Raw genomic sequence first — 24,134 nt, 5'->3', positions numbered from 1 at the left:
CATAACAATAGCTAATCTTATTTCCCATCCCCCATCTCTGGTTTTGGGGGAATGATGCTTATTATGAAATTGGGACAAAGGATAGTCAAGGATAGGGTGAATAACTAATTTCCAAAATACTCCACCCAAAGTAAAACACGGAATGACTAGCCATTGAATATAGAAAGCATTAAGGCTGGAAATATGAGTGAGATAAAGACCATTCACGTTTATCCAGGTCTGATACTGGCATATACTACGGATAAAAACAGCAGTTCCCATAAAGCCTTGCTCAAGGCTCAACGTTACAAACCTCTGACCACCCATTGGATTATTTATGGTGATGCCTTTCGTCTGCGACTCCCTATAGAGGCGACGTTGATAGCATAAGCAAACATTTTTAACGTCTAACGCATTTCGAAAGTTGTTGGATTTGTAGGGTTTCTTTTGACGGTAGGAGTTTGGAACTCCGAAGGTAAGTTCTCATAAGTTTGTGCCGTATAATTTCAGCTAACTAACGTTTCCCTGTTATTTAACTAGCTAGACATAGCTAGCTAACTGCTGTTATAGCCACGGTTATCCAACGAGGCCAGCTTTTATTTTTGGGGGATTCAACCTTTATTTAACTAGGCAAGTCAGTTAAGAACAAATTATAATTTACAATGACGGCCTAACCCGGACGACGCTGGGCCAATTGTGCGCCACCTTATGGGACTCCCAATCACGGCCGGTTGTGATACAGCCTGGAATCGAACCAGAGTCTGTAGTGACACCTCTAGCACTGAGTTGCAGTGTCTTAGACCACTGCGCCACAGCTAACGTTAGCTCGCTATAAATGAACCATAACCAATTGTTTTTATGGTAAAGATTCTAGATTCTCACATTTAGCCTTTGCACACATTTTTACTCTAGGTCATTTACGTGTGAGTGTGTGTGTGTGTGGGCTAGCTAGTAATTGACTTCATAATCCCTCCCCATGTCACACAGCCTTGTCCCACATTGTTGTTCCTTTCCTGCAGATGTCTCTGGCGGATGAGCTCCTGGCTGATCTGGAGGAGGCGGGGGATGAGGGGGAGGATGGGCTGTACCCGGGGGAAGAGGGGGAGAGTGATGGGGAGGCAGGGGAGGGACATGTAGAGGGAGGTTTGGAGGACATTCCAGAGGAGATGGAGGTGGACTACAGCGGAGCTGAGAGTGTCTCGTCCATCGCTAAACTACGCAACAGCAAACAGGTCAGGGCAGTGTGTGTGGAGCTGCGTGCAGTCAATATACTAGAACAGGGTTTCCCAAACTGAGTCCTGGAGCCCCCCGTGGGAGCATGTTTTAGTTGCCCTAGCACTGATTCAAATAATCAACTCAGCAAGCTTTGATGATTTAATCAGCTCTGTAGTTCTAAGGTAAGAACCAAAACGTGCTCCCAGGGGGGGCCCAGGACTGGGAAACCCTGTTCTAGAACATATAAGCTATTTCCAAGGTTTCTTTTGAAAACCCACAATTTGTTTGTTTACAGTTCTCAGAGATCATGGACAAAATTGCAATCTATGTCGAGAAGCAGCGCAAGAACTCTGAAGGTGATTGTTGACTGTTTCTATGTTTTTGTTGTCACATACAGCGGATAGGGTTGTTTTACTGGGTCAGTTACTTTGCCAATGCTCTAACCTCTAGGCTACATGGCGCCCTATTGAAGACACAGAAGTTCTATAATTGGCTGTTTGGATGTCTCGTTCTGTGGTTTATGTTCCACTCTGAATACAATGGATACTGATTCTACTTCAATGGTTTCTGAACCTCCATCTTATGGTTTTACTGACTCCTCTCTTCCCTTTCTCTTCAGTCTCCGGTCCGGTGGAGGCAGACCCAGAATACAAGCTCATCGTTGCTGCCAATAACCTCACAGTAGAAATTGAGAACGAACTGAGTGAGTCCACTATGTTCATAAGTGATTGTGTCAATATGCTGCTGTAATTTGCTTGCATTGCGTTATGTCTAACGGTTTCTTTGTTTGTCTTTGTCAGACATCATTCACAAGTTTGTACGTGACAAGTATTCTAAGAGGTTCCCTGAGTTGGAGTCCCTGGTGCCCAACTCTCTGGATTACGTCCGCACTGTCAAGGTGAGCTGATGTTAGAGGAGAATTCTCTTCCACATCAAAATGTGTCTACATTGTTTTAAACTGTTGTCTACTATTCATGTCCCTGCTGTTGGGCTGAACACTGTGTGTAGGAGCTGGGGAACAACCTGGACAAGTGTAAGAACAACGAGAATCTGCAGCAGATCCTGACCAACGCCACCATCATGGTGGTCAGCGTCACAGCCTCCACCACACAGGGGTAAGAGCAGGGACACGTCACAGCCTCCACCACACAGGGGTAAGAGCAGGGACACGTCACAGCCTCCACCACACAGGGGTAAGAGCAGGGACACGTCACAGCCTCCACCACACAGGGGTAAGAGCAGGGACGAGTCACAGCCTCCACCACACAGGGGTAAGAGCAGGGACGAGTCACAGCCTCCGCCACACAGGGGTAAGAGCAGGGACACGTCACAGCCTCTGCCACACAGGGGTAAGAGCAGGGACGCGTCACAGCCTCTGCCACACAGGGGTAAGAGCAGGGACGCGTCACAGCCTCTGCCACACAGGGGTAAGAGCAGGGACGCGTCACAGCCTCCGCCACACAGGGGTAAGAGCAGGGACGCGTCACAGCCTCCGCCACACAGGGGTAAGAGCAGGGACACCTGGGTTGATTGAGTTGGAGAGGTCCACCAATGGGACTGAGAACTTATTTGGTGGAGCAGACATTTACAGAATGTTCAGATAGAAATATGATCAATAGACCTTACATTATCTACACAACAGGGAACAGCAACATCCATTTGGTTGCAGACCACCTTTCCATCTCAATTATGTTGTAATATCAACATGACTTGTTTCCAGGACGATGCTGGGTGAGGATGAACTGAAGAGGTTGGAGGAGGCCTGTGACATGGCGCTAGAGCTGAACCAATCAAAACACAGGATCTATGAATATGTGGAGTCCAGGATGTCGTTCATTGCTCCTAATCTGTCAGTCATCGTTGGAGCCTCGACCGCAGCCAAGATCATGGGTCAGTGATTATAAGGATTTCGTTTTTTTTATATAATTTACAGGATTCTCCCAATCATACGGTCGTCTTCCTCCCTATGGTGGTAGGTATTGCTGGGGGCCTGACCAACCTGTCTAAGATGCCAGCCTGTAACCTGATGCTACTGGGAACCCAGAAGAGGACCCTGTCAGGGTTCAGCAGCACTGCTTTGCTCCCACACACCGGCTACATCTACCACTGTGATGTGGTCCAGACTCTACCCCCGGTCAGTGCACCACACTTGGCGCTGTGTTCCCAAGAGCTTTGTTTGATTGTGGCTTTGCCTAAGCTAACAAGAGTTATCCCTGTGTTGTAGGACCTGAGGAGAAAGGCAGCACGCCTGGTTTCAGCTAAGTGCACCCTGGCATCCCGAGTGGACAGCTTCCACGAGAGTGCAGACGGCAAGGTGAGAACTGGAACAGGGAAGAAAGGGGTAAATAAACGTCTGTTACATATTAACTCTGGTCTTATTCTCTCTGTGCAGGTGGGCTACGACCTGAAAGAGGAGATCGAGAAGAAGTTTGATAAATGGCAGGAGCCTCCACCAGTGAAGACTGTCAAACCCCTGCCAGCACCGTTGGACGGACAGAGGAAGAAGAGAGGAGGGCGGAGGTATTTACTTTAGGGATGTGTAGATAACTGGTCCTGAGGTGTCATTTTTTTCCAAAGTGCAATGTTAAACAGTATTGATGGTCTCATTTTTTGTCTGTCCTTGTCCAGGTATCGTAAGATGAAGGAGCGTCTGGGTCTGACAGAGATCAGGAAACATGCCAACAGGATGACCTTCGCAGAGGTCAGAACAGCTAATCTGTCTTTCAGGACAGCTGTTACTATGTGTAATTACAATCAATCTTTTAACCAACCACCCTCTGTCTCTGTTTCTCTCAGATTGAGGATGATGCGTACCAGGAGGACCTGGGTTTCAGTCTGGGCCAGCTGGGGAAGTCGGGCAGCGGACGCGTCAGACAGGCTCAGGTCAACGAGGCCACCAAGGCCAGGATATCCAAGTCCCTACAGAGGAAGCTGCAGAAGCAGAACATGACATACGGCGGCAGGTCCACAGTTGGCGGCAGGTCCACAGTTGGCAGCAGGTCCACAGTCGGCGGGAGGTCCACAGTTGGCGGGAGGTCCTCGGTCAGAGACAACTCCTCAGGAACAAGTTCCAGCGTAGCCTTCACTCCACTACAGGTAGGCCAAATTGGTTTTGTTTTCACATGAAAAAAAAGCTACACGTATTTTATAATTTCAACAAACGAAGCACTTCATCACCAGTAACGTTCGCATTTACCAGCAGGGGTGGCCTCCTCGTTTCTGTTTGTTGTGGAATTGTACTTGAACTGAACTCTGTGTTCCTCAGGGACTGGAGATCGTGAACCCGCATGCAGCAGAGAAGAAGGTGGCTGAGGCCAACCAGAAATACTTCTCCAACATGGCAGAGTTCCTCAAGGTCAAGAAGGAGGGAGAGGGAAAGTGAGGAGTACACATACAATTTATCATACACATCCACACAGACTTACACACAGGAGAGACTGATATACAGACATACCAACTTGTATTTCAAAATGAATGCAGATGGAGTGAAATGCATTCACACTGACTGATTGATCAGGCGTCATTACATAACCATGGGGAGAAGATGGACCATGACAGTGAAGAACATATATTTAGATTGTATATTTGTTTTAAAGCATGTTGTGCTTTTTTTTCTTACGTTTTGACTCCATTTTGTTCCATTTTAATAAAATGAAACTAATACTTCCTTAGTCTCATTACTGGAAAGTGATTTCGGAAAGTATTTAGACCCCTTGACTTTTTCAACATTTTGTTACGTTACTTATTCTAAAATTGTTTTCCCCCTCAATTGAATCAATCTACACTCTACCCCATAATGACAAAGCAGAAATGGGTTTTTAGAAATGTTTGCAGATGTGTGTCTGTGTGTATGCACACACAGCGTACCAGCCAAGTTTGGACACCTAATCATTCAAGGGTTTTTATTTTGACGATTTTCTACATTGTAGAATAATAGTGAAGACCTCAACTATGAATTAACACATGGAATCTTATAGTAAACATAAAGTGTTTAACAAATCAAAGTATATTTTAGATTTGAGATTCTTCAAAGTAGCCACCCTTTGCCTTGGCTACTTTGAAGTAAATAAAATGTTTTGATTGTTTAATGCTTTTTTGTTGTTACATGATTCCATGTGTTATTTCATAGTTTTGATGTCTTCACTATTATTCTACAATGTAGAAAATAGTAAAAATAAAAACCCTTGAAGGAGTAGGTGTCAACTTTTGACTGGTACTAATATTTCAAAAAGCTGTTTTTGTTTTGTCATGAGATGTTGTGATGAGATTTTGTATTTAATCCATTTTAGAATAAGGCTGTAATGTAACAATGTGGAGAAGGGGAGGGGTCTGAATGCACTGTTCCATGGATTGCTTTGTTTAAAAATAAAATGTATTTAACCTTTAACTAGGCAAGTCAATTAACACCTTATTTACAATGATGGCCTACCCCATGTTGCCTTGAGCAACATAGAAGTGTTTTTAGGAATGTGCTATTTATGAAATAGGTTTATTGATCTAATACAAAATAATTGTTACACATGACATTTATAGTCGTCACAATTCCAGAAAAGTGTTTTATTGAAATTTTACAATCATGTTTTACCCCCACATGACATCTCCCATGCAGAAACGTGACAACTTCATTTGATAAAATAGCCAGTAAATAGTTTATTTTTTTGAGAAATTCACATTTCAGCCTTCCCTTTCTCAAAAGCCCCAACATTTAATTTATAAAAGGTAAAACTCAACTTCTCTCGATTCCTTTTCCAAAAATCTCTTTCAGGAAAAAACTGAAGTGTATGTTCTCAGGGACAACCTCTAAATTAACTAAATCACTGGAGACCGCTCATGATAGTTTAATCATACACGATTCATCCATCTAACCACGAAGTTAAATTCACCAACAGCTTTTCAGAACATTCTAGGTTGAATGGTTGAAGCATGCTTCATATTCTATGAAAACAGTAAATAATTGAACTTGGTATAAACGAGTAGGAAATTTAATGCAGTGAATGAAGATCTATTCAATCTACCGCTGAAGTGTTACAAATTGCGCAATAAAGACGTAAAAGTAATTCCGATTGATGCGACGTGCAGCATTTTATCGTGAATGCAGTCTCTGCCAACGCGGGAATATTGCCTTAACATTTTTATTACACTCTAGCGCTGAACTTGAGATACGGATTGAACAGAGCCCTGAATGGCGGAATCAGGGGTTTTTGGAAACGATTTAAAATAACAGGATAAAATTGAGTTGAACAGATTACTACATGCAAGGCTCAGAACTGTTGACACCCTTTTGAGTAAGTATACACCGACTCAAAGGGAATTATCCTATTTCTACTGTTCTCATCCTTCCACTAGTAGTTATACTTTGAAGGGCAATAGTGGCTGGTGCTTCATGGTATAGAAACCATGAACATTATCAGGCAGACTTCATGTCAACACAACTCTGCTTCTTTCAGGTACAAATCCTTTATTAGCTAATCTCACAAACATAATGCCCCAATGACGATGCGTTTCCTTTCACAGTTAAACTTTAAAATATTTTATTTGTAAAGAGAGAGGGAGGCAGAGACCAGTTCAATTGCATAGCAATTTAATCCAATGTCCAATAATGCCTCTCTATCCCCATCAAAAGGAAGAGGCCATGTGGTCATTCTCAATCAGAGTGTTTTATCGACCAAGACAACATCAATAAAACTATTGATAATCACTCACTATCTCTAATAGTGAACTTAATCAACAGGCATCATAACATCTTAAAAGGAGCCCTGTCTGCTGGCTAGCTAGACAACTGTATGTCTCCATTCTAAACCACTAATTACAGTCAATTCAAGCAAGATGGGCTTTTTTCACATGTAACCAAATCCAATGTATGTTTGCTTGTTGTTTAGTCCAAGGCTTCTATACTCCAGTTGGGGGCAGTACAGAGTTTGTTGTTGTTGAAACAGAAAGAAAAACAAAAACAACATGGGGAACATGCATGGAGCTTCCTAATGTAATGCCACATACTGAGTGTTCAGACAGGCACAGATCTGTGACGACTCCCTACTCCCCCCTAGTACACTACTTCTGACCAGAGCCCGTTATAGGTAGGGGGTTCTATTCCCCACTACTAGGGCTTTGGGCCGGAGTAGTACACTGTGGGGAGTAGGGTGCCATTAGGCGCTGCCTATACAGACAACATCCTCCATTTTAGGAGCAGGGTTCTACTACACATCACAATCTCTATCCACAGCATGGAGTTAGGTCAGTCTCGGAATGTCAACAGCAGCACGTTTCTCCTCCCTCTGTCACTGCAGGTCTCGGTCTTCCAGGTACCTGTACTCAAAGGTGAACCCCTCCTTCTTCCTCTGACCCCACTTCTCATAGTCAAAGTAGATGTAAGTGCCCTGAGGGAGGAAGACAGTATTAATCACTCACTCTTTATGTTGGCTCATCATTGGCTCATTGTTCTATAAGACCCATGGTGCCTCCAACAATAACAGCACAGGAGGTACCAAGGTTCTACTGTACCTGTTCAAACTCATCAGTGATAGTCTTGGGTTCTTCGTGCCTCTGGAACCACATCATGTACTTGGTGTGGAACCTCCACGACTGCTTCTTCAGAGCCTTGGCTGACAGGTACTGAGCTTTAGTGCCCTGAGAGAGAGTAAACGAGAAACACAGAAAGGGGAGACTGAGCAATTGGACCCTACAGTGACAAGACAAGAGCGGACAGATAGGGGATGGTGTGTGTTTTACCTCCAGGTAGTAGAAGATGAAGAAGAGCGTCTCTGTGGACAGTCTCTGGTAGAACTCTATAGAGTCTGAGTGGTGGGGGGGCATCTGATGATGGAATGGCAGGGTGGGGCATGGGTTCCTCATCAGGTATTGCCTACAGGAGAGAGTAGCACAGACGTACATGTTAATATCTCCTCAGAGAAAGCCCAGTGTCTACACCCCAGTATTCCAGCGGACGGCGTTGTTACCTGATCCTCTCGGAGTCTGAGGGGTGCGGCATGTGTGTCCAAGCAGACTCCTGCATGGTCTGTTGGTACACCTGGTCCTTGGAGAGTGGAGTGGGACCCAGGGGACACACCCCCAGGGAAGGGGGGATGCTCACCTCCGACAGGGAGGGCTGGGGGGTCGCGGGCGTGCCGGGGGCAGCCGACGAACCAGAGAAGATGTCTGAGGAGAGACAGGAGGGGATTGGTTGAGTTACAGCTGGTGGGGATATCATCAACAGACAGACAATTAGAAATGATGTCACCTGCAACTGGCACGTGCCTTGTCAAATTGCATGAATGTTTGTGTAATGCCTTAAAGATGTGATTTGGAACTTGTTAATTGAGTTGATTCTGACCTCTGTCTGTGAGGTGCAGGTTGGGGATCTCTCCATCTAGACCTGATCCTAATGCTGCTCTCTCAGCCATCGCCTTCAGAGAACTCAGAGGCTCCGGGGCCTGAGAGAGAGGAGGGTGGAGGGAAAAGGAGAGATGGATGGAACACAGAGAGAGAGAGAGTGTGGTGAGGGAGAGTTTGGAAGAGCAAGGGGCAAAGATAAAAACTGTGAATTTATGAAAACCAATACACCATTCAACAGTTCTTCCACCATTAGATACTAGTAGAAGCCTGATACCAGTCCACCATCCATTCCCTGTATGGTGTGAAGCAACACACTCCTACCTGCAACTAGAACCCCCACGGCCAGCCACAGTGACTGCACCAACAATGACCAAATAAACCTACCAATTCAAGATCCTAGGGAGTCCTTACTAATTCAACACTATACACAATCTTTACAAATACAGGCTCTTCAATCATATATCTTGTATGTTCTTGGTGTGTGGTGGAGGAACTAATCTAGCCACTGGGCTGTCAATTTCCCTGTGACACAGATGTTTTTTTGGCTAGAACTGATATCTGACTACCTCAACCTTCTTTCTATATTTTTGGTGTGTAAGCATGTCTGTGTCAGAGATTGTGTGTATTTAAATCTGTGTCAACTTTCTGTTTCCTGTGTTAGTGGCTTTGTGGATGTGTTTAGGAGTGAGAGTGTGTGCAAGTCGAGTATGAATGTGTATATTTCCGTGTGTGTGTGGGTCTCTACCTGACACTGCTTTCTCTTTCGTGTGTTAGTGGCTGTAGCCATGGCCCCTGGCGGCTCTGGGGCCTGCGCTGACATTCTGGTCTCCATCAGTATCTGACGGAGGTCTGTAGGAAGCTGGGGACAGAGGGCAGTCTCTACAGGTTATTCTAACCTTATTACAATGCTATTATACATGTTAATTAACTAAGAAATAACAGAAACATGGTCATCTAGGAGATGCTTCATCATTGGAAATCTCCTGAATAGCTGACAAAATTTGGTGTGAATGTTGTGGGAGTTTTGTGAATTTATTTTTCTTATGCTGAGAAATTATGCTTTTTTAAATTGTGTTAATTTCCAAACTATCAGTATTTTTGTGAGTTTGTTTGTTTCCAAGTTGTATTCGTATTATAGACAACCACGGTCAAAATGGCTGCCGTGGAGGTTCTAGTGTTCACCAAACACTGTGTTCTCATACTGTTAAATGGCCAACTGTCTCCATCCCTCTGTTGAACTGTATAAAACCTCTCCGAGCCGAAGGGAAACAGTGGTAGGAGAGGAGGCCATTTAAGAACATCAGGACAAAGTGCTCATCTCTTAGCCTCACATCTGTCTGTCCTTCCCCTCCATCTTCCCTCACCTTGAGGCCCTCAGAGGCCTGTGTGTAGGAGTGGGGTCCGTTGAGGAGACTCCCACCACTGGGGATACTGTCGGAAAACGAGGGGGACGGAGAGCTGGGGGGCAAGGTGATGGAGCTGATGAGGCTGGGACCGTTGTCCATACTGAGGGAGAGAGAAGACATAAGGACATTTTTATCATAAAAAATTAACAGATTGTGGTCTTGGATGAATTTGACATCACTTACGGCTGACTGGCTGAGGAGGTCAGCGAGGAAGGCTGGCTGCTCTGTGATTGGCTGGGTGTGCTGAAGGCGGACTCTGCTGTGCTCTCTGCCACCACAGCACTGTAACCTGGGCCATGGGAAAGACGGTGGAAACATTACTACTAATGCTCAATCCCACATCCAGAAAAGGTACATAAAGAAACAGACAAACCCGGACAGCCACACAGACAGTGAACATACTTGTGCTTCCGTTCTGCTTCAGTCCACTGGGCGGTCTGGCAGGGGCTGCGTTCGACCCAACTACTCCTCCGATTGGCCCCATGCTTCCTCCGTTTCCTCCCATCATCCCCACTGCCCCCCCAGGGGCAGCACCGACCGGGCTGAGAGGGATCAGAGGGGGCCCAGGGATCACACTCTGCCCAGGCACCAGGCCCAGGATCCCCCCAGTCAGGGAGCCGTGTGCTGGGCTGGACCCCAGCAGGCCCAGGCCTGTCCCAGCCCCGTTGGTGGTCACTCCACTGGAGCAAGAGGTGGGGATGGAGGAGCTCTCCACTGAGACACTGGACTGGGTAGTGCTACTCAGACCCAGGCCTCCCAACGCGGCTGCCTGGGCGTAAGGGGCATGGGTGGACCCAGAGAGCAGGCCTGCCATGGTGTTCAGAGAGGCAGACATCCCAGTCAGGCCCAGACCAGACATTGAGTTGGCACTGCTTGTCCCCGTCATGCCAACTTTACCCAGGCCCAACCCAAGGCCTAGGCTGGAGTTGAGGATATGACCAGGCAAGACCTGGGGCAGGGAGTTTGGGGAGGCTGAGATGGGTGTGGTGGGTGTGGGGAGAGAGGGGGCGGTGGAGAGAAGGGGGTGGCTGGGTGGGCTGGGGGTGCAAGGTTTTGTTTGGGGTTGTTGTGGTTGTTGCAGTGGCTGCAGGACTGGTTGCTGTGGAGGTTGAGGCTGATGTTGTTGTACGGCGCTGCTGAAGCTTCCTATTAGACTGTTGCTTGTGGGAACCCCAGGGTTGCCTCCGACAACGGCGGCCATGGAGACAAGAGAGGAGGAAGAGGAGGACCCGGAATTGGCGGACGAGGAAAAGGACAACAACAAGGAGGAAGTGCCGTTCTTCGCAGGAGACTGAAAATGACACAGCATCAGTTTAGTACAAACAGAACAGGGAAACAAAGAAACTACATTTCTGAAGAAATCCAGTTCTCTATTGAGCTATAAATATATGATATTGTAGAAGCTCGGTCTCACCTGACTAACGTCCCTGTCTGTCGACCGCCCTCTCTTCTTATCGTCCTCAGAGTTCTCCTGCAGAACCCATGCAGGCACAAACAGTGCATGTGTAAGTATCAATGTACGTTTATGATACTGATCAAGTAAGTGATTGGTCGGTTGTATAGAAACTACAATCAGTGAAGGCAGATGTGCTTACAGCAGTGCAGGTGGCCGGGGATGGAGGGATGGGGGAAGAGGAGGTGGTGGAGGTGGGAGTGCTGCTCGAGTGGAGGAACATCTCATCCTCTATGTTCCCCATGCCCGTTGGAGAGGTGGCCACCAGCGCTGCAGCTAGAGGGGAAGAGAGAGGGAGAGAAAGAGTGAAGGGCATAAATCAGGGAGAAAAGGCTACTGGTTTATTTCAATGATAAGATTTTCAGGGGAAATCTAATATATAAATGTTGTTTTTAACAATCATCAACATCCAGAGCCACAGAAACACCACAGATCAAGCTCTTCTAAACCGACTGTCAACCCAGCTAACAGATGTTGATTAGAGAACATCCATCCACCCAGACCCAACAGACGTTCATGAGGGACCATTCATCCAGACCCACAGCTGATAGCATGAGCATCATGATCATCCCAGGACTCGTCATCGAGCTCCTGGCTGTCCATGGGCGACTCACGGATGTCCTCCAGATCCAGGTCGTCGTAAATGAACTCGTTCTCCTCAAAGTCTGGGTCCTGTGACGACTCCATGTAGTACTCCACGTCGTCCTTGATCTTCTGGATGGAGTCCACCTGCACCGAGTCGTTGTCTAGCATGCGCAGGATGGTCTCCAGCATGCGAATGTGGTACCTATGCCTTTCTATAAACCTCTTTAGCTCCTCAATGCGATCCTGCTTCTACGAGACAGCCAGAGAAACAGGCACACGTGGTTATAAACTGTTCAGGTGACTTTTGTAATGCAGGTAGAAGTCTTTCTTAGGCACAGATGTCGGATCAACTTGCCTTCCCCAAATCCTTTTAGGGGGAAATGCAAGACTGACCTTAGATCAGAGTCTAGGAGCAACATCATCCAACCCAATATCTGATTCATTATTATAAACTGGGTGGTTTGAGCCCTGAATACTGATGGGCTGAGAGCTGTGGTATATCAAACCGTATACCACGGGTATGACAAAACATGTATTTTTACTGTTCTAATTACGTTGGTAACCAGTTTATAATAGCAATAAGGCACCTCGGGGGTTTGTGGTATATGGCCAGTATACCACGGCTAAGGGCTGTATCCAGGCACTCCGTGTTGCGTCATGGATAAGAACAGCCCTTAGCCATGGTATATTGCCCATATACCACACCCCGGGCCTTATTGCTTAATTAGACTACATACACAGCAATAGTTAATGTATAGGAAATGAGATGGAAGGAGACTGACCTCTTTCTCTCCTTTCTTCTTCCTGGTTTGAATGAAGAGGGATTCCACCTCACTCTCAAACTGGTCCACCTGCATATTTAGAGTGTCTATCGTATTCTGGGGGAGAAAAAGAGAGAATGGGGGAAAAGAAGAACAGATTACCACCCAGAAAACAAGGCAGAGCCAGTGTGAACCATCCACCCGACCCATTGTTCAGGAGACACTACCACTATGCACGAGTCAAAATACCAACGGCCCAGAGGCTGTTACCGTTAGCCAGTTTCCCGTCTCTTCTTTCTCCCTCTGAGCTGGGTCCACTTTCAGGGCGAGCCCCAGGCCTTCTTTAGAGTAGGCCTTCGTCTTTGTCTCCCGCTCTACCACCTTAAACCGCTCCATTTGCTAAGGAGAGAATGTCAGATGTTATGTCAGACAGGATCGCATACCCTCTCCATGAGCACTGAGATGAGTTGAAAGTAGGGCTGTGATGATACCAAAATTGATACACATTTTTTACATGGCAAATATTTTTTTTAAATAAGCAGACGAAACCCTTTGGTCAAATAAAAATGTATTTGTCACATGCACTGAATACAACGGGAGTAGACTTTTCGTAAAATGCTTGCTTACGGGCCCTTGAAAAATGATAATAAAAATAGTAACACAGGAGGAATAAAATACACAAGAATGAAGCTACAGTACATGACCAGAAGTATGTGTATGTGGACACCTACTCATTGAACGTCTCATTCCAAAACCATGGGCATTATTAAGGAGTTGGTCCCCCCTTTGCTGCTATAACAGCCTCTACTCTTCTGGAAAGGCTTTCCACTAGTGTTGGAACATTGCTGCAGGGACTTGCTTCCATTCGGCCACAAGAGCATTAGCGAAGTCTGGCACTGACGTTGGGCGATTAGACCTGGATCGCAGTCGGCATTCCAATTCATCCCATGGGGTTGAGGTTAGGGCTGTGCAGGCCAGTCAAGTTCTTCTACACCGATCTCGACAAACCATTTCTGTATGGACGTTACTTTGTGCACGGGGGCATTATCTTGCTGAAACAGGAAAGGGCCTTCCCCAAACTGTTGCCACAAAGTTGGAAGCACAGAATCGTCTAGAATATCATTGTATGCTGTAGCGTTAAGATTTCAATTTACTGGAACTAAGGGGCCTAGCCCGAACCATAAAAACAGACCCAAACCAAACCCTTGACACCTTGTAGAGTCCATGCCTGACAAATGTAGGCTGTTCTGAGGGCAAAAGGGGGGTACAACTCAATATTAGGAAGGTGTTCCTAATGTTTTGTACACTCAGTGTATAGTGCGTATATATAGTCTTGTGAGTGTGCATAGTCAGTGCAAGATAATAATAGTTAACCAATAGCTACCCGGACTATCTGCATTGATCCTTTTTGACTCTTTCGAGCCAACACATACGCTGCTGTTACTGTTTATTATATATCCTGTTGCCTAGTCATTCAACAATTTCAAATATTTCACTGAGCTACAGTTCATATAAGGAAATAAATAATAATAATAAATAAATTCATTAGGCCCTAATCTATGGATTTCACGACTGGGCAGGGGTGCAGCCATGCGTGTGCCTGGGAGGGTATCTGCCTAATCTACGGATTTCACCTGACTGGGCAGTGGTGCAGCCATGGCTGGGCATAGGCCCACTCATTTGGCAGCCAGGCCCACCTATTTGGCAGCCTGGCCCACCCACTGAGGAGCCAGGACCAGCCAATCAAAATAAGTTTTTCCCCATAAAAGGGCTTCATTAGTGACAGAATTACTCCCCCACCCACCCAAATTCTCTAAAACAACTTTGGAGGCAGTTTATGGTAGAGAAATTAACAAATTCTCTGGCAACAGCACTGGTGGACATTCCTGCAGTCAGCATGCCAATTGCACGCTCCCACAAAACTTGACATCTGTGGCATTGTGTTGCCTTTTATTGAACCCAGCACAAGGCGCAACTGTGTAATCATCATGCCGTTTAATCTGCTTCTTGATATGCCACACCTGTCAGGTGGATGGATTATCTTAGCAAAGGAGAAAAGCTCACTAACAGGGATATAAACAAATTTGTGCTCAAAATTTGAAAGAAATAAGCTTTATGTGCGTATTGAAGATTTCTGGGATCTTTTATTTCAGCTCATGAAACATAGGACCAACACTTTACATGTTGAGTTCATATTTTTGTTCAGTGTATACGGTTGTACACATCTACCTCAATTAGCTCGTACCCCTACACATACTCAGTACTGGTACCCTGTATATATAGCCAAGTTATTGTTACCTATTGTGTATTTATTCCTCATGTTATTCTTTTTCTATACTTTCTCTCTGCACTGTTAGTCTACACCGATTGTTTACAAAGCCTGTGCCAAATAGAATTGGGATTTGAGGTAGGGTTAATGCAGATAGTCCATAGAAACATTTAATTAACTATTTAGCAGTCTTATGGCTATGGTCCTTTAAAACCCTGCTGTATGTAAAATATTGTGTGCTATAGCTTGGAAAATAAATTAATGTCCCTCTGGCCAACATAATGATAAAAAAATGTTTTATCTGCTTCGTGTTTTGTTTCCTTGCCACGGTACTAACGAGTATCGCAACACTAGTATCGTCCTGGCCCTAGTTGAAAGGTAAACAATATGGTGGAGACATATCCGCTCTTTTCTCCTATCAGTGTTAAACAAAGAAGCTATTTTGGAGAGTATTACCGTCTCTATGACCTTGCGATTCTCCACTAGCTGCCTTTTGTCTTTGATCTCATTTGATGCCACCCATGTTTTTATCTGATCCCTCAATCGCTGCAGGAGAGATGACAAGAAAACAACAATTATAACTTAAGTAAAGACCCATAGCTTTATCAGTGTGAGCAGACAACATGGGATATTAAGACAGCTTCATATATTTCTTACTATTAGTAGGCAATTAGTCTTACCTGTAGCTTTTTAATCTCTTTTTTAAGGTCTGCCTCATATTTTTCCTTTTGGTTGGCATTGGCTGCATTGTGAAGCTGTGAAACAAAGTGACAAATATCCGTTTGTTTGATAGGAGACAAATCATTGTTTCATGCACAGTGAATATGCAATGCATAGTGTTAAGGAGTCCTCACCTTCTGCCAAATGTCTTCAAACTGTTCTACGCCTTCAGCTACCTTTTTCAAACATCTGTCAATTTCACCTGGGGAGAGGAAAGAAAGAGGTCATTATGAAAATATGCCAATCTATTTTACTGGACTAACATATTACATTGAATCTCAAAGATTAATCAAATAATTTAAATAACTGATAATCGAAAGTGTGAGAGGTCAGTGTCCAGTCCATTACGTCCATCATCGCTCTATGCTACAGTTACCTTGGAGTTTTCTCTTATCAGCCATGGCTTCACTACGACAATGTCCTCATACCGTCTTTCATTGATAGAAGGAGATAACATATTAACGTTAGCTAAAAGCATAATGCAAACAGACACAATGAACATTGATTGCATTGTATCTAAGTCCCTAGCTAGCTTCCTAGCACCAACTAGCTACAGATAATACAAACACTTGCAACGAAATGTACCTTGGTTTAGCAAATAATTAACATGCTTATAATTTTTGCGTACATCACTATTTTCATCAATCGTAAAACAGGTCAATAGATGTCTCGCTGGAAATGTCAGCAACATTAGCCAGCTAGCTAACGTAGCCAATTCACATGCTGTTTTGCAGGTTTCGACATCTCATTCCAATGCAATTGCTATTCGATGCATTATTATGCATGAAGTGTATATATTGCGATTATATTTTGGGCACATTTGACGTTATGTTGGTAATTGTTATAATGCTAGCAAATGTAGCTAGCTACTGCAATCACAATGCTAGCTAGCTAGCTGGTAATTTATGAAAATTAGGGAAACTGTGTCAACCAGCTAAATTCACATTTGTTTTAGACATTTACCTAGGGTTTGGGCTTTTCGTTTGTCTCTTTCAATTAGAACTAAAACTATTTCCCCAGTCTTCTTTACTTCCAAATTTTGTTTTCTTTTCGTCAATCTGGCTGTACAGTACACTAAAGATGGACGGTAGCTAAATCCCACCCACAAAATGTGGATTCCTTCCTAAACCCTACCTCCAAGCTATGATAGGACCAAATTCTCCACCGTCGTTGGACAACTTCCGCAGGTATACATTCCTGTGATTGGTTTATCAGATTATTGATGGGTCAATGGTAAAATATTTAAAAAAAACTGAATCCTGAAGTTCTGAAGTTCTGAATAAACATTTTATACGGAACATTTAGTAAGCATCAAGTCAACAAACAATCATAAAACATGTTCAGAGTATCCTGATAAAAGGTTCACATCAATAAATGTACTGTCAATGTAACTCCCGCAAGGACCGGACCATCCATTCTCTACTCGATCAGAATGGGTGGATTACCATGGTCAAGACCTTCAGCCATTTCCACAGATCATAGTTGTGCTTAAATGATAATCATATCCACTACGTTTTTCATTTCTATCTGCAAGGTTCTGTAGACAGCATCCGCATAGAACCTTAGATCAGGTGTAGCTTCATCCTATTCCATCATTTCAGCACTCAAGCGCAATACAACTTTCAGAACATCCCAAAGAGCCCTGGCTGTATGTGTTTCAGTGACATCACATCTGGGGAAGTGGGAGTCCAAGCAACAGAATGCTGCCTCATTTCTCCTCCCACTAGCAGCCGGCCATTCCCCTGGTCAGTGAGACAAAGCGGTTGGGCTGGGAAAGTCACTGAACTGCGTCTCTGCCAACATGGAGAGGTCTGCTTCAGTCTGTGGAGAGGAGTGAAGATGGTGTTAACAACAGAACCACTGTAGGGAAACAGACTGACAGAATTGTCGTCTGCCAGATTGGAGAACGCTGCAGTGCAATCTGTTCCATATGCACAGAATAGATTACGCAAGGCACTGTCAGTGTAAAGGAGAAGCCGTCACCTTTCTCTGCACATAGTCGCACAAACATTTCACCACTAGTCTTTGTTCATTCATTTAGTTTGGGAGTGCACATTAATTTCACACTCAAGGTTTATGAGTGCGTCTCACACACCTGTGGGTCTTTCTCCTGTTTTAGAACTCGATGCCTCTTCTTCTTGGATCCCACTGTGGATTGGAAAGGGACAGAGGGGGAGGAGCTAGGAAGGTCATTCAGCCTATCATCTTCTGCTCCAGGGCCAATGTCTAAATGGGCACCAGACTCTTCCTGAAACAACAACAGTGTTGCTTTTAGTATAAAAATGTAGTATGTGGGGGGAAAACTCAGTTTCAGAAGAGTTCTCCAGTTTCATGCCAACAGAAAACCTTCCCAGTTGACATCTTCTGCATCACCATCAAAGTTAATGGTGAAAGATTGAATAATGAATCATTATTCAATTTCAATATACTATAACTGTATATCATGAAACTGCTGGTTTATTATTAAAGAAACACTTACTTTTTTAATATCTCATTCTCACCTCAAGCGATATGGTGAGCTGTGCATTTCTATAGTCATCTCCATGGGCATCGAGGGTCTTCATTAGGAACCTACAGTAGGAAAGTTCAGTTGCTGTTGTAGTTGAGCTAGCCTGTATTTACAATGGAGAGGCCAATAGACCAGACTGAAAAAGACATGAACCAATGAAAGGACAGAAAGAGCTTCAGTCCTTTTTTACCTTCTCTCTTTCTTCATGTGACGTGTTAGTCTTTGTACCTGGTGAAGGCGACCAAGGATCTTCTCATTCACCTGCAGAGAAAATGGTAAAAGGATTGTGGTTGCAAAATTCCTGGAACGGTCAATAAATGCTCTGGTGTGCCCAAAATCCTGGTTGGAGGATTCCCAGAATCAGGAGGGAATAAGCAGGAAAACCAGAAAATGTATTGAACATTTTGCAACCCTAGAAAGGATTCATTACCATGCATTTCTTTATGCCACATGTGTGCACGGGCATTACCAACAGCAAACTATATGTTCACAGATGCTCATCCATATAACTTGGTTCTTAAATGGAGCACTACCTGAAGATACGATTGTAAAGTCACAATAAAATTCCACACTTGGCAGGGTCGTACAATCACACACACAAATGATTCCCCACAGTCACTCACCTGTTCGATCTCCTTACACCTCTTGATCAAAGCCAGGTACTTCCTCTTCTCCAATTCTCTCCTCTCCTCCTGCTGCTGTTCTGGCCTTGCTCCTGACCCTTGACCTCTACCCTCTAGCAACTCGCTGACCCCAGGGCCAAGCTCTACCTAATGATAAAAACTGTCATTTAGCACACACCATTTTTTGTTTCTTTCATCATTCCCCTCTAAGCAGGGACTGATTTAGACCTGGGACACCTGGGGTGTGCAATTCATTATCAAGTAGAACAGAAAACCAGCAGGTTCTGGACCTCGTTGAGTAACAGTTGAATACCCCGGTTCTAGCACCATATTCCATTTCCAACCAACCGAGCCACTGGATTCATAATAGTCTGACTCAGAACTCTTACTTACCTCCCCTGGGCCCAGTTCCACCCCACCTGGCTCCAGCTCTGCTTCCAGGATGTGGCCCCCAAAGAGAGGCGGCAGGGCCAGGCCTGAGAAATCTTCCATCATCTGAGTGAGGTGTGGAAGGAGGAATAAGATCGTTCACCCCCTCATAAATCACGTCCTAGATGGTGTCACGAATCTACACTACATTTGACAAACAGGTAGGGTTAATTCCTTGACTCAACCTGACAGCATATTTTCTTTAGCCCTACACTAAAGGACGCCTCGTCCTATGTGAGGCTAATCTTTAGGAATGTTATAGCTAGTTACCATAATAACTATTTGCTTGCAGACAGCGTTAACTAATAAGCTACACCTTCCTCAACCCCAAATAAAACTACATTTAGGTGACTTAAGTTTGATTTGGTTAACGAAATCACAACTCGTTAACATGAGCTTCTCTTGAAAACGATTAAACCGAGATGACAACACATTCGACTAGCTAATGTTAGCCTAACTTGCTAACGACGTTACTGAAAAGCATCTAACATGCGCAGCATTTTTGAAGATGTACGACTAACTACTGTATCTGGATGGTCTGACTGACACTTTAAACATATTTTACCCGATCCATTGACTGCAGCGCTCAATGCATCACCGCAGGTTTCACGCTGTCAAACAACCTTTTTGTATTGTTGTAACTGGCGCAATAATTATACGACATTATGTAGACTACAGTTCCCATGTTCCCCAGCCCGGCAAAACTACAAAGAGCAACATGGCTGGTGGGTGAACTTTGCATTTAGCGAGCTAGCTTTTTCGTGTTATGCTTGAGTCCTCTGTCAAGCAAACACTGGTGTTCTGATAATGCTAGTGTATGATTAATTGTAAGTAAATATTGTATTCAACTCTAATTTTGTATGCCTATTTTAATTTACCATGCGAATCGAATAATGTGACCTTGGACCAACATAGTGTTAGCCGATTGTTTTAGCTGCATGTCGCGTCCCCACTTCATTCTTTACCTAACCTTTTTCTAGGTCAAAGCTCAAATCAAAATGTAGTAGTTTGATCATTAAATATCTCCAATCTTAATCGCTTGCATTCCACAGTCCACTGCTCTCTTCTGACTGAGCTGAGCGTAAACCTGGGCCACGTTCAGTTGTCGAACTTTGCAAATAGAAATCCCATTAATTAGAGCTGATGTGATTCTTATTCTACATGTCAGAGGGGCATGTTTGTTGTACATAGCGTATTTCTATCTGAATGTTCCCAAACGTTGTGACCTGCGTACACTGGTGTAACTAGAGCAGTTGGATAGGGTTGATCTTCTAGCTTCATCTTCAGTATTTATCTGCCCAATGCTGTCATGTTTACAATACTGTATAGACTCAAACTAATGGGCATATGACATGTAGTTTCAAGTCATATTAGCCAGGCTAGCTATTTGTACCTAGCTATATCCTTAATACATTCATCAATCACTGGATCATAGATCATGCATAACACAGTGCATTTGTGCCACTGTAACTTAAATGTCTGTTTGCTTCTCCTGCCAGGAATTGGAGCCTTCCTGAAGAATGCGTGGAATAAGGAGCCAGTGGTATTGGCCGCCTGCGCAATTGGACTTCTCGGTCAGTACATCTTTCAAATTATACATCACAGGTTGTAATGCTCATATCTTACAATATGCTAAATTCAAATGTAGTTACACCTTATGGATTCTGACATTACATGATACACATAAAATAAACTTGTGTGCACTGTCCTTCAGCCCTCCCTGAATTTAGTTGTGTGTTCACTTGGTGTAACATATCATTGATATTTCATGTATTTCTTCCCAGCCGTTACTGTTCCATTAGTGAGTCCCTTAACGAAGTACTCAGGCATGATGAATGCAGCTGTGCCATACAACTACCCAGGTAAGCCATTAAACCATTATGAGCAAATCATTAAGTCTGGCCCTAGACAGTTAATGGCATAAACAAAACCTTTTTCCTCTCTCCCCCAGTCCCTGTGCGAAACAATGGCAAGATGGACGATGTCCCCAGCCACCCTTGTGACCCTAAAGGACCAAACCTGGACTGGATTAAAAGCCTGTAACCGTCCACATTCTCTTCCCTGTACAGACCACAGCCCGTTGTTCCTGTCTCTCTGTGTCTGCTTCTCAGTAGATGGCCCTCAATAAAGATGATCTATTTAATACCACCAACTTTGCTCTTGGATTCTGTTGGGATGTTGTTTGATGTCAATATGATTTAGCCATTTTTATGAATATTGTAGCATGTGTATTGTATTGTGAAACACAATACATATTTCCTTTTAAATAAAATGACTTGTTCAAAAGGTATTCACAACCTCATTGGATTAATACACCCTTGATTCAATTCAGAAATTAATGTTAGGAAACCTACTAATATACAATGTATACTGCATTAACCTATTATGTACTTTTATACAATAGGCAACAGACTTTATAACTACAAGCTACTAGCCCTACACACACACACAATAAATGTCTGGCAGTCAAGTGGATTTGAGATGATGGATGACCACAAAAAAGGGGTGGGAAAATAGAATTTTAAATGTGGTTTTGACGTCCAGAAAATGTATTTAAAAAATAAAAAAAATCAGATTACAAAGCCCTCTATCATCCCCCGTTTGGGAAGTATTGGTTAATTATGGCACCTTTTGTCTGGTTTGTGTCCATAAAGCTCTCTGCTCTCTTTTATCTATGGGACTCCTGCGGGTGTCTCTGTCTGTGTTCATGTTACACCTCTTCCTCACAGGGCTGAGGACCCCTTTTTAAACCAACCTCAGGTCACTGAGGAACTCACATAACTCTTGGCAACACAGAGAGAGCTTGAAATTAACACCTGCTCCAAATCTAGAATCTCCAATCACTTGTTCTCTTTTCTCCTGGGATATGATGTGGAAAGCAGTGGTACTAGCGTGTATCTGCTGGTGGCTGGGCTGCAGGCGATAGACAGAAAAACATAGAGTGTCGCTGTGTGGTTGAGAGTTAATTCGAGTGGTCATCTTCACCTGTGGAGGAAGACGGTCACTCAGTGCAGATGAGGCATGCTGCTGGCTGGAGAAGCTTTATTTCAGCTGGCTTGTGTTTCTAAGTGTTGCACATTTTATTCTAGCCCAGCACTAGTACACCAGATTCAGCTAATCAATGGCTGTAAATGTTTAGTTGAGTAGCTGAATCAGGTGTGTTGGGCTGGAACAGAAGTGGTGCAACTCTGGTGCCTGGAACTGGAATACAGTATCTGACTGTACCTATTAGTGGAACTGGAATACTGGAATACAGTATCTGACTGTATCTATTAGTGGAACTGGAATACTGGAATACAGTATCTGACTGTACCTATTAGTGGAACTGGAATACTGGAATACAGTATCTGACTTTACCTATTAGTGGAACTGGAATACAGTATCTGACTGTACCTATTAGTGGAACTGGAATACTGGAATACAGTATCTGACTGTACCTATAAGTTAACTGGTGTGATGAAAGAAGTTTGAATCCCGATCCAGATAGTTTTTTAGTTACGGAATTACAGCAATCTTTGAATTTTGAGCAGCATGAGAAACAGTCAAGATGCTACACTGTATTTCAGGAGACTTCCCTAAAGACCCCTTCAGCTCCCATGACGAGGACTCATATGAAGGCTGGAACCCAGACTCGGCCCCACAGGGTCCCTTCCAGCAGGCCACTTCCTTGGGGGCCCCTGGCTGGTCCAGAGAGTTCCAGGAGGCTGGCATGTTGCAGTCCAGCCCGCACCCTTATCTCAGAGGAGGTGCTGGAGGCTCTTCGTACATCTGACGTTCTATGTTTCCCCACCAGCCACATATATGGCCACACGTATTAAGAATGAAATCTGTTTATAAAATACATTAAATAGATTACATTAGAAAAATGTTATTGTCCATGCAATGTGGAAATGTGCTTTTACACATAAAAACAATCAGGGCATCGGAATGCTTTATCATCAAGAACATAGACTACTGGGGCCTCCCGAGTGGTGCAGTGGTCTAGCTACCTAGCTGTGCCACTAGAGATCCTGGTTCGAGTCCAGGCTCTGTCGCAGCCGGTTGTGACCGGGAGACCCATGGGGTGGTGCACAATTGGCCCAGCTTCGTCCGGGTTAGGGGAGGGTTTGGCCGGCAGAGATGTTCTTGTCCCATGGCGCTCTAGCGACTCCTGTGGCAGTATTACCTCCAACACATTGGTGCGGCTGGTTAAGCGGGCAATTGTGTCAAAAACAGTGCGGCTGGGTTGTGTTTCAGAGTCCATACAGGAGTTGCAGCGATGGGACAAGACTAACTACCAATTGGATACCGTAAAATCAAAAAAAGACTACTGAAACTATTGCCTACAGTAAAATTGTACTAATTATGTGCATAGGGTCTTATGGGATTAAGGCATTTGTGACCACTGAAGCCGAAGAGATTTTAAATCAAATACCAGCAAAATGGTTTGGTTGTTCAATGCGAAGATGAACACTGGGTATAGTGATTAACATGTTTATTGAAGTATTAATTTGAAAGAAATACAATAACAGTGGTATCAGGAATGTGTGTGTATTTGTAAGGTTTTATACTGTGACCATGATTGTTGTGTGTCTCGGAAAGGCAATGCTGTTTTAAAGAGAAAAAAGCTACAGATGAAGTAACAAAATAATGATATAACAAAACAAATTAAAAGACGGAAATAAAAGTAGGGGCAGAGGCAATTGTTTCGTTCTTAAACACGTAGTTAAGACAATCCTACTAACAGAGGCATCCTAAATATAAGATCCTGAATAGTCACCACAGCATCACTTTTATTTTGCCTTTTACAACTGGATCCCATTCTCATATAGCTAGATTGACATTGAAAGGTCATATTTTGAAGAAGGTTAGGA

The 24,134-nt window shown here is 44.1% G+C and overlaps 4 protein-coding genes across 9 annotated transcripts; 2 read left to right on the top strand and 2 right to left on the bottom strand.

Moving 5' to 3' along the window:
- The first annotated feature begins 331 nt into the window (after positions 1 to 331).
- Positions 332 to 5,581, top strand: LOC139388650 (PRP31 pre-mRNA processing factor 31 homolog (yeast)). The gene is made up of 13 exons (XM_071135464.1): positions 332 to 454; positions 999 to 1,211; positions 1,490 to 1,550; positions 1,814 to 1,897; positions 1,995 to 2,092; positions 2,203 to 2,309; positions 2,915 to 3,084; positions 3,171 to 3,328; positions 3,419 to 3,508; positions 3,587 to 3,714; positions 3,823 to 3,895; positions 3,991 to 4,290; positions 4,460 to 5,581. Exons 2-13 carry the CDS (start codon positions 999 to 1,001, stop codon positions 4,574 to 4,576), a joined length of 1,599 nt encoding a protein of 532 aa, XP_070991565.1. The 5' UTR covers positions 332 to 454; the 3' UTR covers positions 4,577 to 5,581.
- A 1,127-nt stretch (positions 5,582 to 6,708) lies between these two features.
- LOC139388628 (CCR4-NOT transcription complex, subunit 3a) lies at positions 6,709 to 16,855 on the bottom strand. Of its 6 annotated transcripts, none has more exons than XM_071135429.1 (19): positions 16,684 to 16,855; positions 16,097 to 16,151; positions 15,855 to 15,922; positions 15,681 to 15,755; positions 15,457 to 15,546; positions 13,002 to 13,130; positions 12,753 to 12,848; positions 12,000 to 12,213; positions 11,528 to 11,661; positions 11,347 to 11,403; positions 10,335 to 11,223; positions 10,116 to 10,221; positions 9,891 to 10,032; positions 9,272 to 9,385; positions 8,525 to 8,624; positions 8,151 to 8,349; positions 7,924 to 8,056; positions 7,696 to 7,821; positions 6,709 to 7,571 (listed from the first exon to the last, which is right to left on the bottom strand). In XM_071135429.1, the coding sequence occupies exons 2-19, from the start codon at positions 16,119 to 16,121 to the stop codon at positions 7,473 to 7,475; spliced, it is 2,796 nt and encodes a 931-aa protein (XP_070991530.1). In that variant the 5' UTR covers positions 16,122 to 16,151; positions 16,684 to 16,855; the 3' UTR covers positions 6,709 to 7,472. The 6 variants fall into 6 exon arrangements, with proteins under 6 accessions (XP_070991530.1, XP_070991515.1, XP_070991539.1 ...); XM_071135414.1 differs by having other exon boundaries at positions 11,928 to 12,213; positions 16,684 to 16,831; XM_071135403.1 differs by having other exon boundaries at positions 6,759 to 7,571; positions 11,928 to 12,219; positions 16,684 to 16,818.
- A 138-nt stretch (positions 16,856 to 16,993) lies between these two features.
- On the bottom strand, positions 16,994 to 19,955 carry LOC139388613 (TCF3 fusion partner homolog). Its single transcript, XM_071135378.1, has 7 exons — positions 19,847 to 19,955; positions 19,246 to 19,347; positions 18,853 to 18,999; positions 18,420 to 18,490; positions 18,222 to 18,291; positions 17,816 to 17,968; positions 16,994 to 17,541 (listed from the first exon to the last, which is right to left on the bottom strand). Exons 1-7 carry the CDS (start codon positions 19,853 to 19,855, stop codon positions 17,467 to 17,469), a joined length of 627 nt encoding a protein of 208 aa, XP_070991479.1. The 5' UTR covers positions 19,856 to 19,955; the 3' UTR covers positions 16,994 to 17,466.
- On the top strand, positions 19,871 to 21,433 carry LOC139388619 (NADH dehydrogenase [ubiquinone] 1 alpha subcomplex subunit 3-like). The gene is made up of 4 exons (XM_071135391.1): positions 19,871 to 20,006; positions 20,781 to 20,855; positions 21,066 to 21,143; positions 21,233 to 21,433. The coding sequence occupies exons 1-4, from the start codon at positions 19,871 to 19,873 to the stop codon at positions 21,322 to 21,324; spliced, it is 381 nt and encodes a 126-aa protein (XP_070991492.1). The 3' UTR covers positions 21,325 to 21,433.
- Positions 21,434 to 24,134: the final 2,701 nt, after the last annotated feature.

Source organism: Oncorhynchus clarkii, chromosome 3 (assembly GCF_045791955.1).
Source record: "Oncorhynchus clarkii lewisi isolate Uvic-CL-2024 chromosome 3, UVic_Ocla_1.0, whole genome shotgun sequence".
In the NCBI taxonomy this organism is placed as follows: Eukaryota; Metazoa; Chordata; class Actinopteri; order Salmoniformes; family Salmonidae; genus Oncorhynchus; species Oncorhynchus clarkii.
The sequence above is the reverse complement of the archived record's forward strand: the minus strand, read 5'-3'. Positions and strand labels throughout refer to the sequence as shown.

Coding starts and splice junctions, on each gene's coding strand:
- LOC139388650 (XM_071135464.1), top strand. CDS start 999: ATGTCTCTGGCGGATGAGCTCCTGGCTGATCTGGAGGAGGCGGGGGAT. Junction 2,310..2,914: donor ACAGCCTCCACCACACAGGG/GTAAGAGCAGGG, acceptor ACTTGTTTCCAG/GACGATGCTGGGTGAGGATG. Junction 3,896..3,990: donor ACAGGATGACCTTCGCAGAG/GTCAGAACAGCT, acceptor TGTTTCTCTCAG/ATTGAGGATGATGCGTACCA.
- LOC139388619 (XM_071135391.1), top strand. CDS start 19,871: ATGCATCACCGCAGGTTTCACGCTGTCAAACAACCTTTTTGTATTGTT. Junction 20,007..20,780: donor TACAAAGAGCAACATGGCTG/GTGGGTGAACTT, acceptor TTCTCCTGCCAG/GAATTGGAGCCTTCCTGAAG. Junction 21,144..21,232: donor TGTGCCATACAACTACCCAG/GTAAGCCATTAA, acceptor TCTCTCCCCCAG/TCCCTGTGCGAAACAATGGC.
- LOC139388628 (XM_071135403.1), bottom strand. CDS start 16,121: ATGGCTGATAAGAGAAAACTCCAAG. Junction 11,224..11,346: donor CAGACAGGGACGTTAGTCAG/GTGAGACCGAGC, acceptor TGTCATTTTCAG/TCTCCTGCGAAGAACGGCAC. Junction 7,822..7,923: donor TCATCTTCTACTACCTGGAG/GTAAAACACACA, acceptor ACTCTCTCTCAG/GGCACTAAAGCTCAGTACCT.
- LOC139388613 (XM_071135378.1), bottom strand. Junction 18,292..18,419: donor CACATGAAGAAAGAGAGAAG/GTAAAAAAGGAC, acceptor TTCCTACTGTAG/GTTCCTAATGAAGACCCTCG. Junction 17,969..18,221: donor AGCTCACCATATCGCTTGAG/GTGAGAATGAGA, acceptor TTGTTGTTTCAG/GAAGAGTCTGGTGCCCATTT.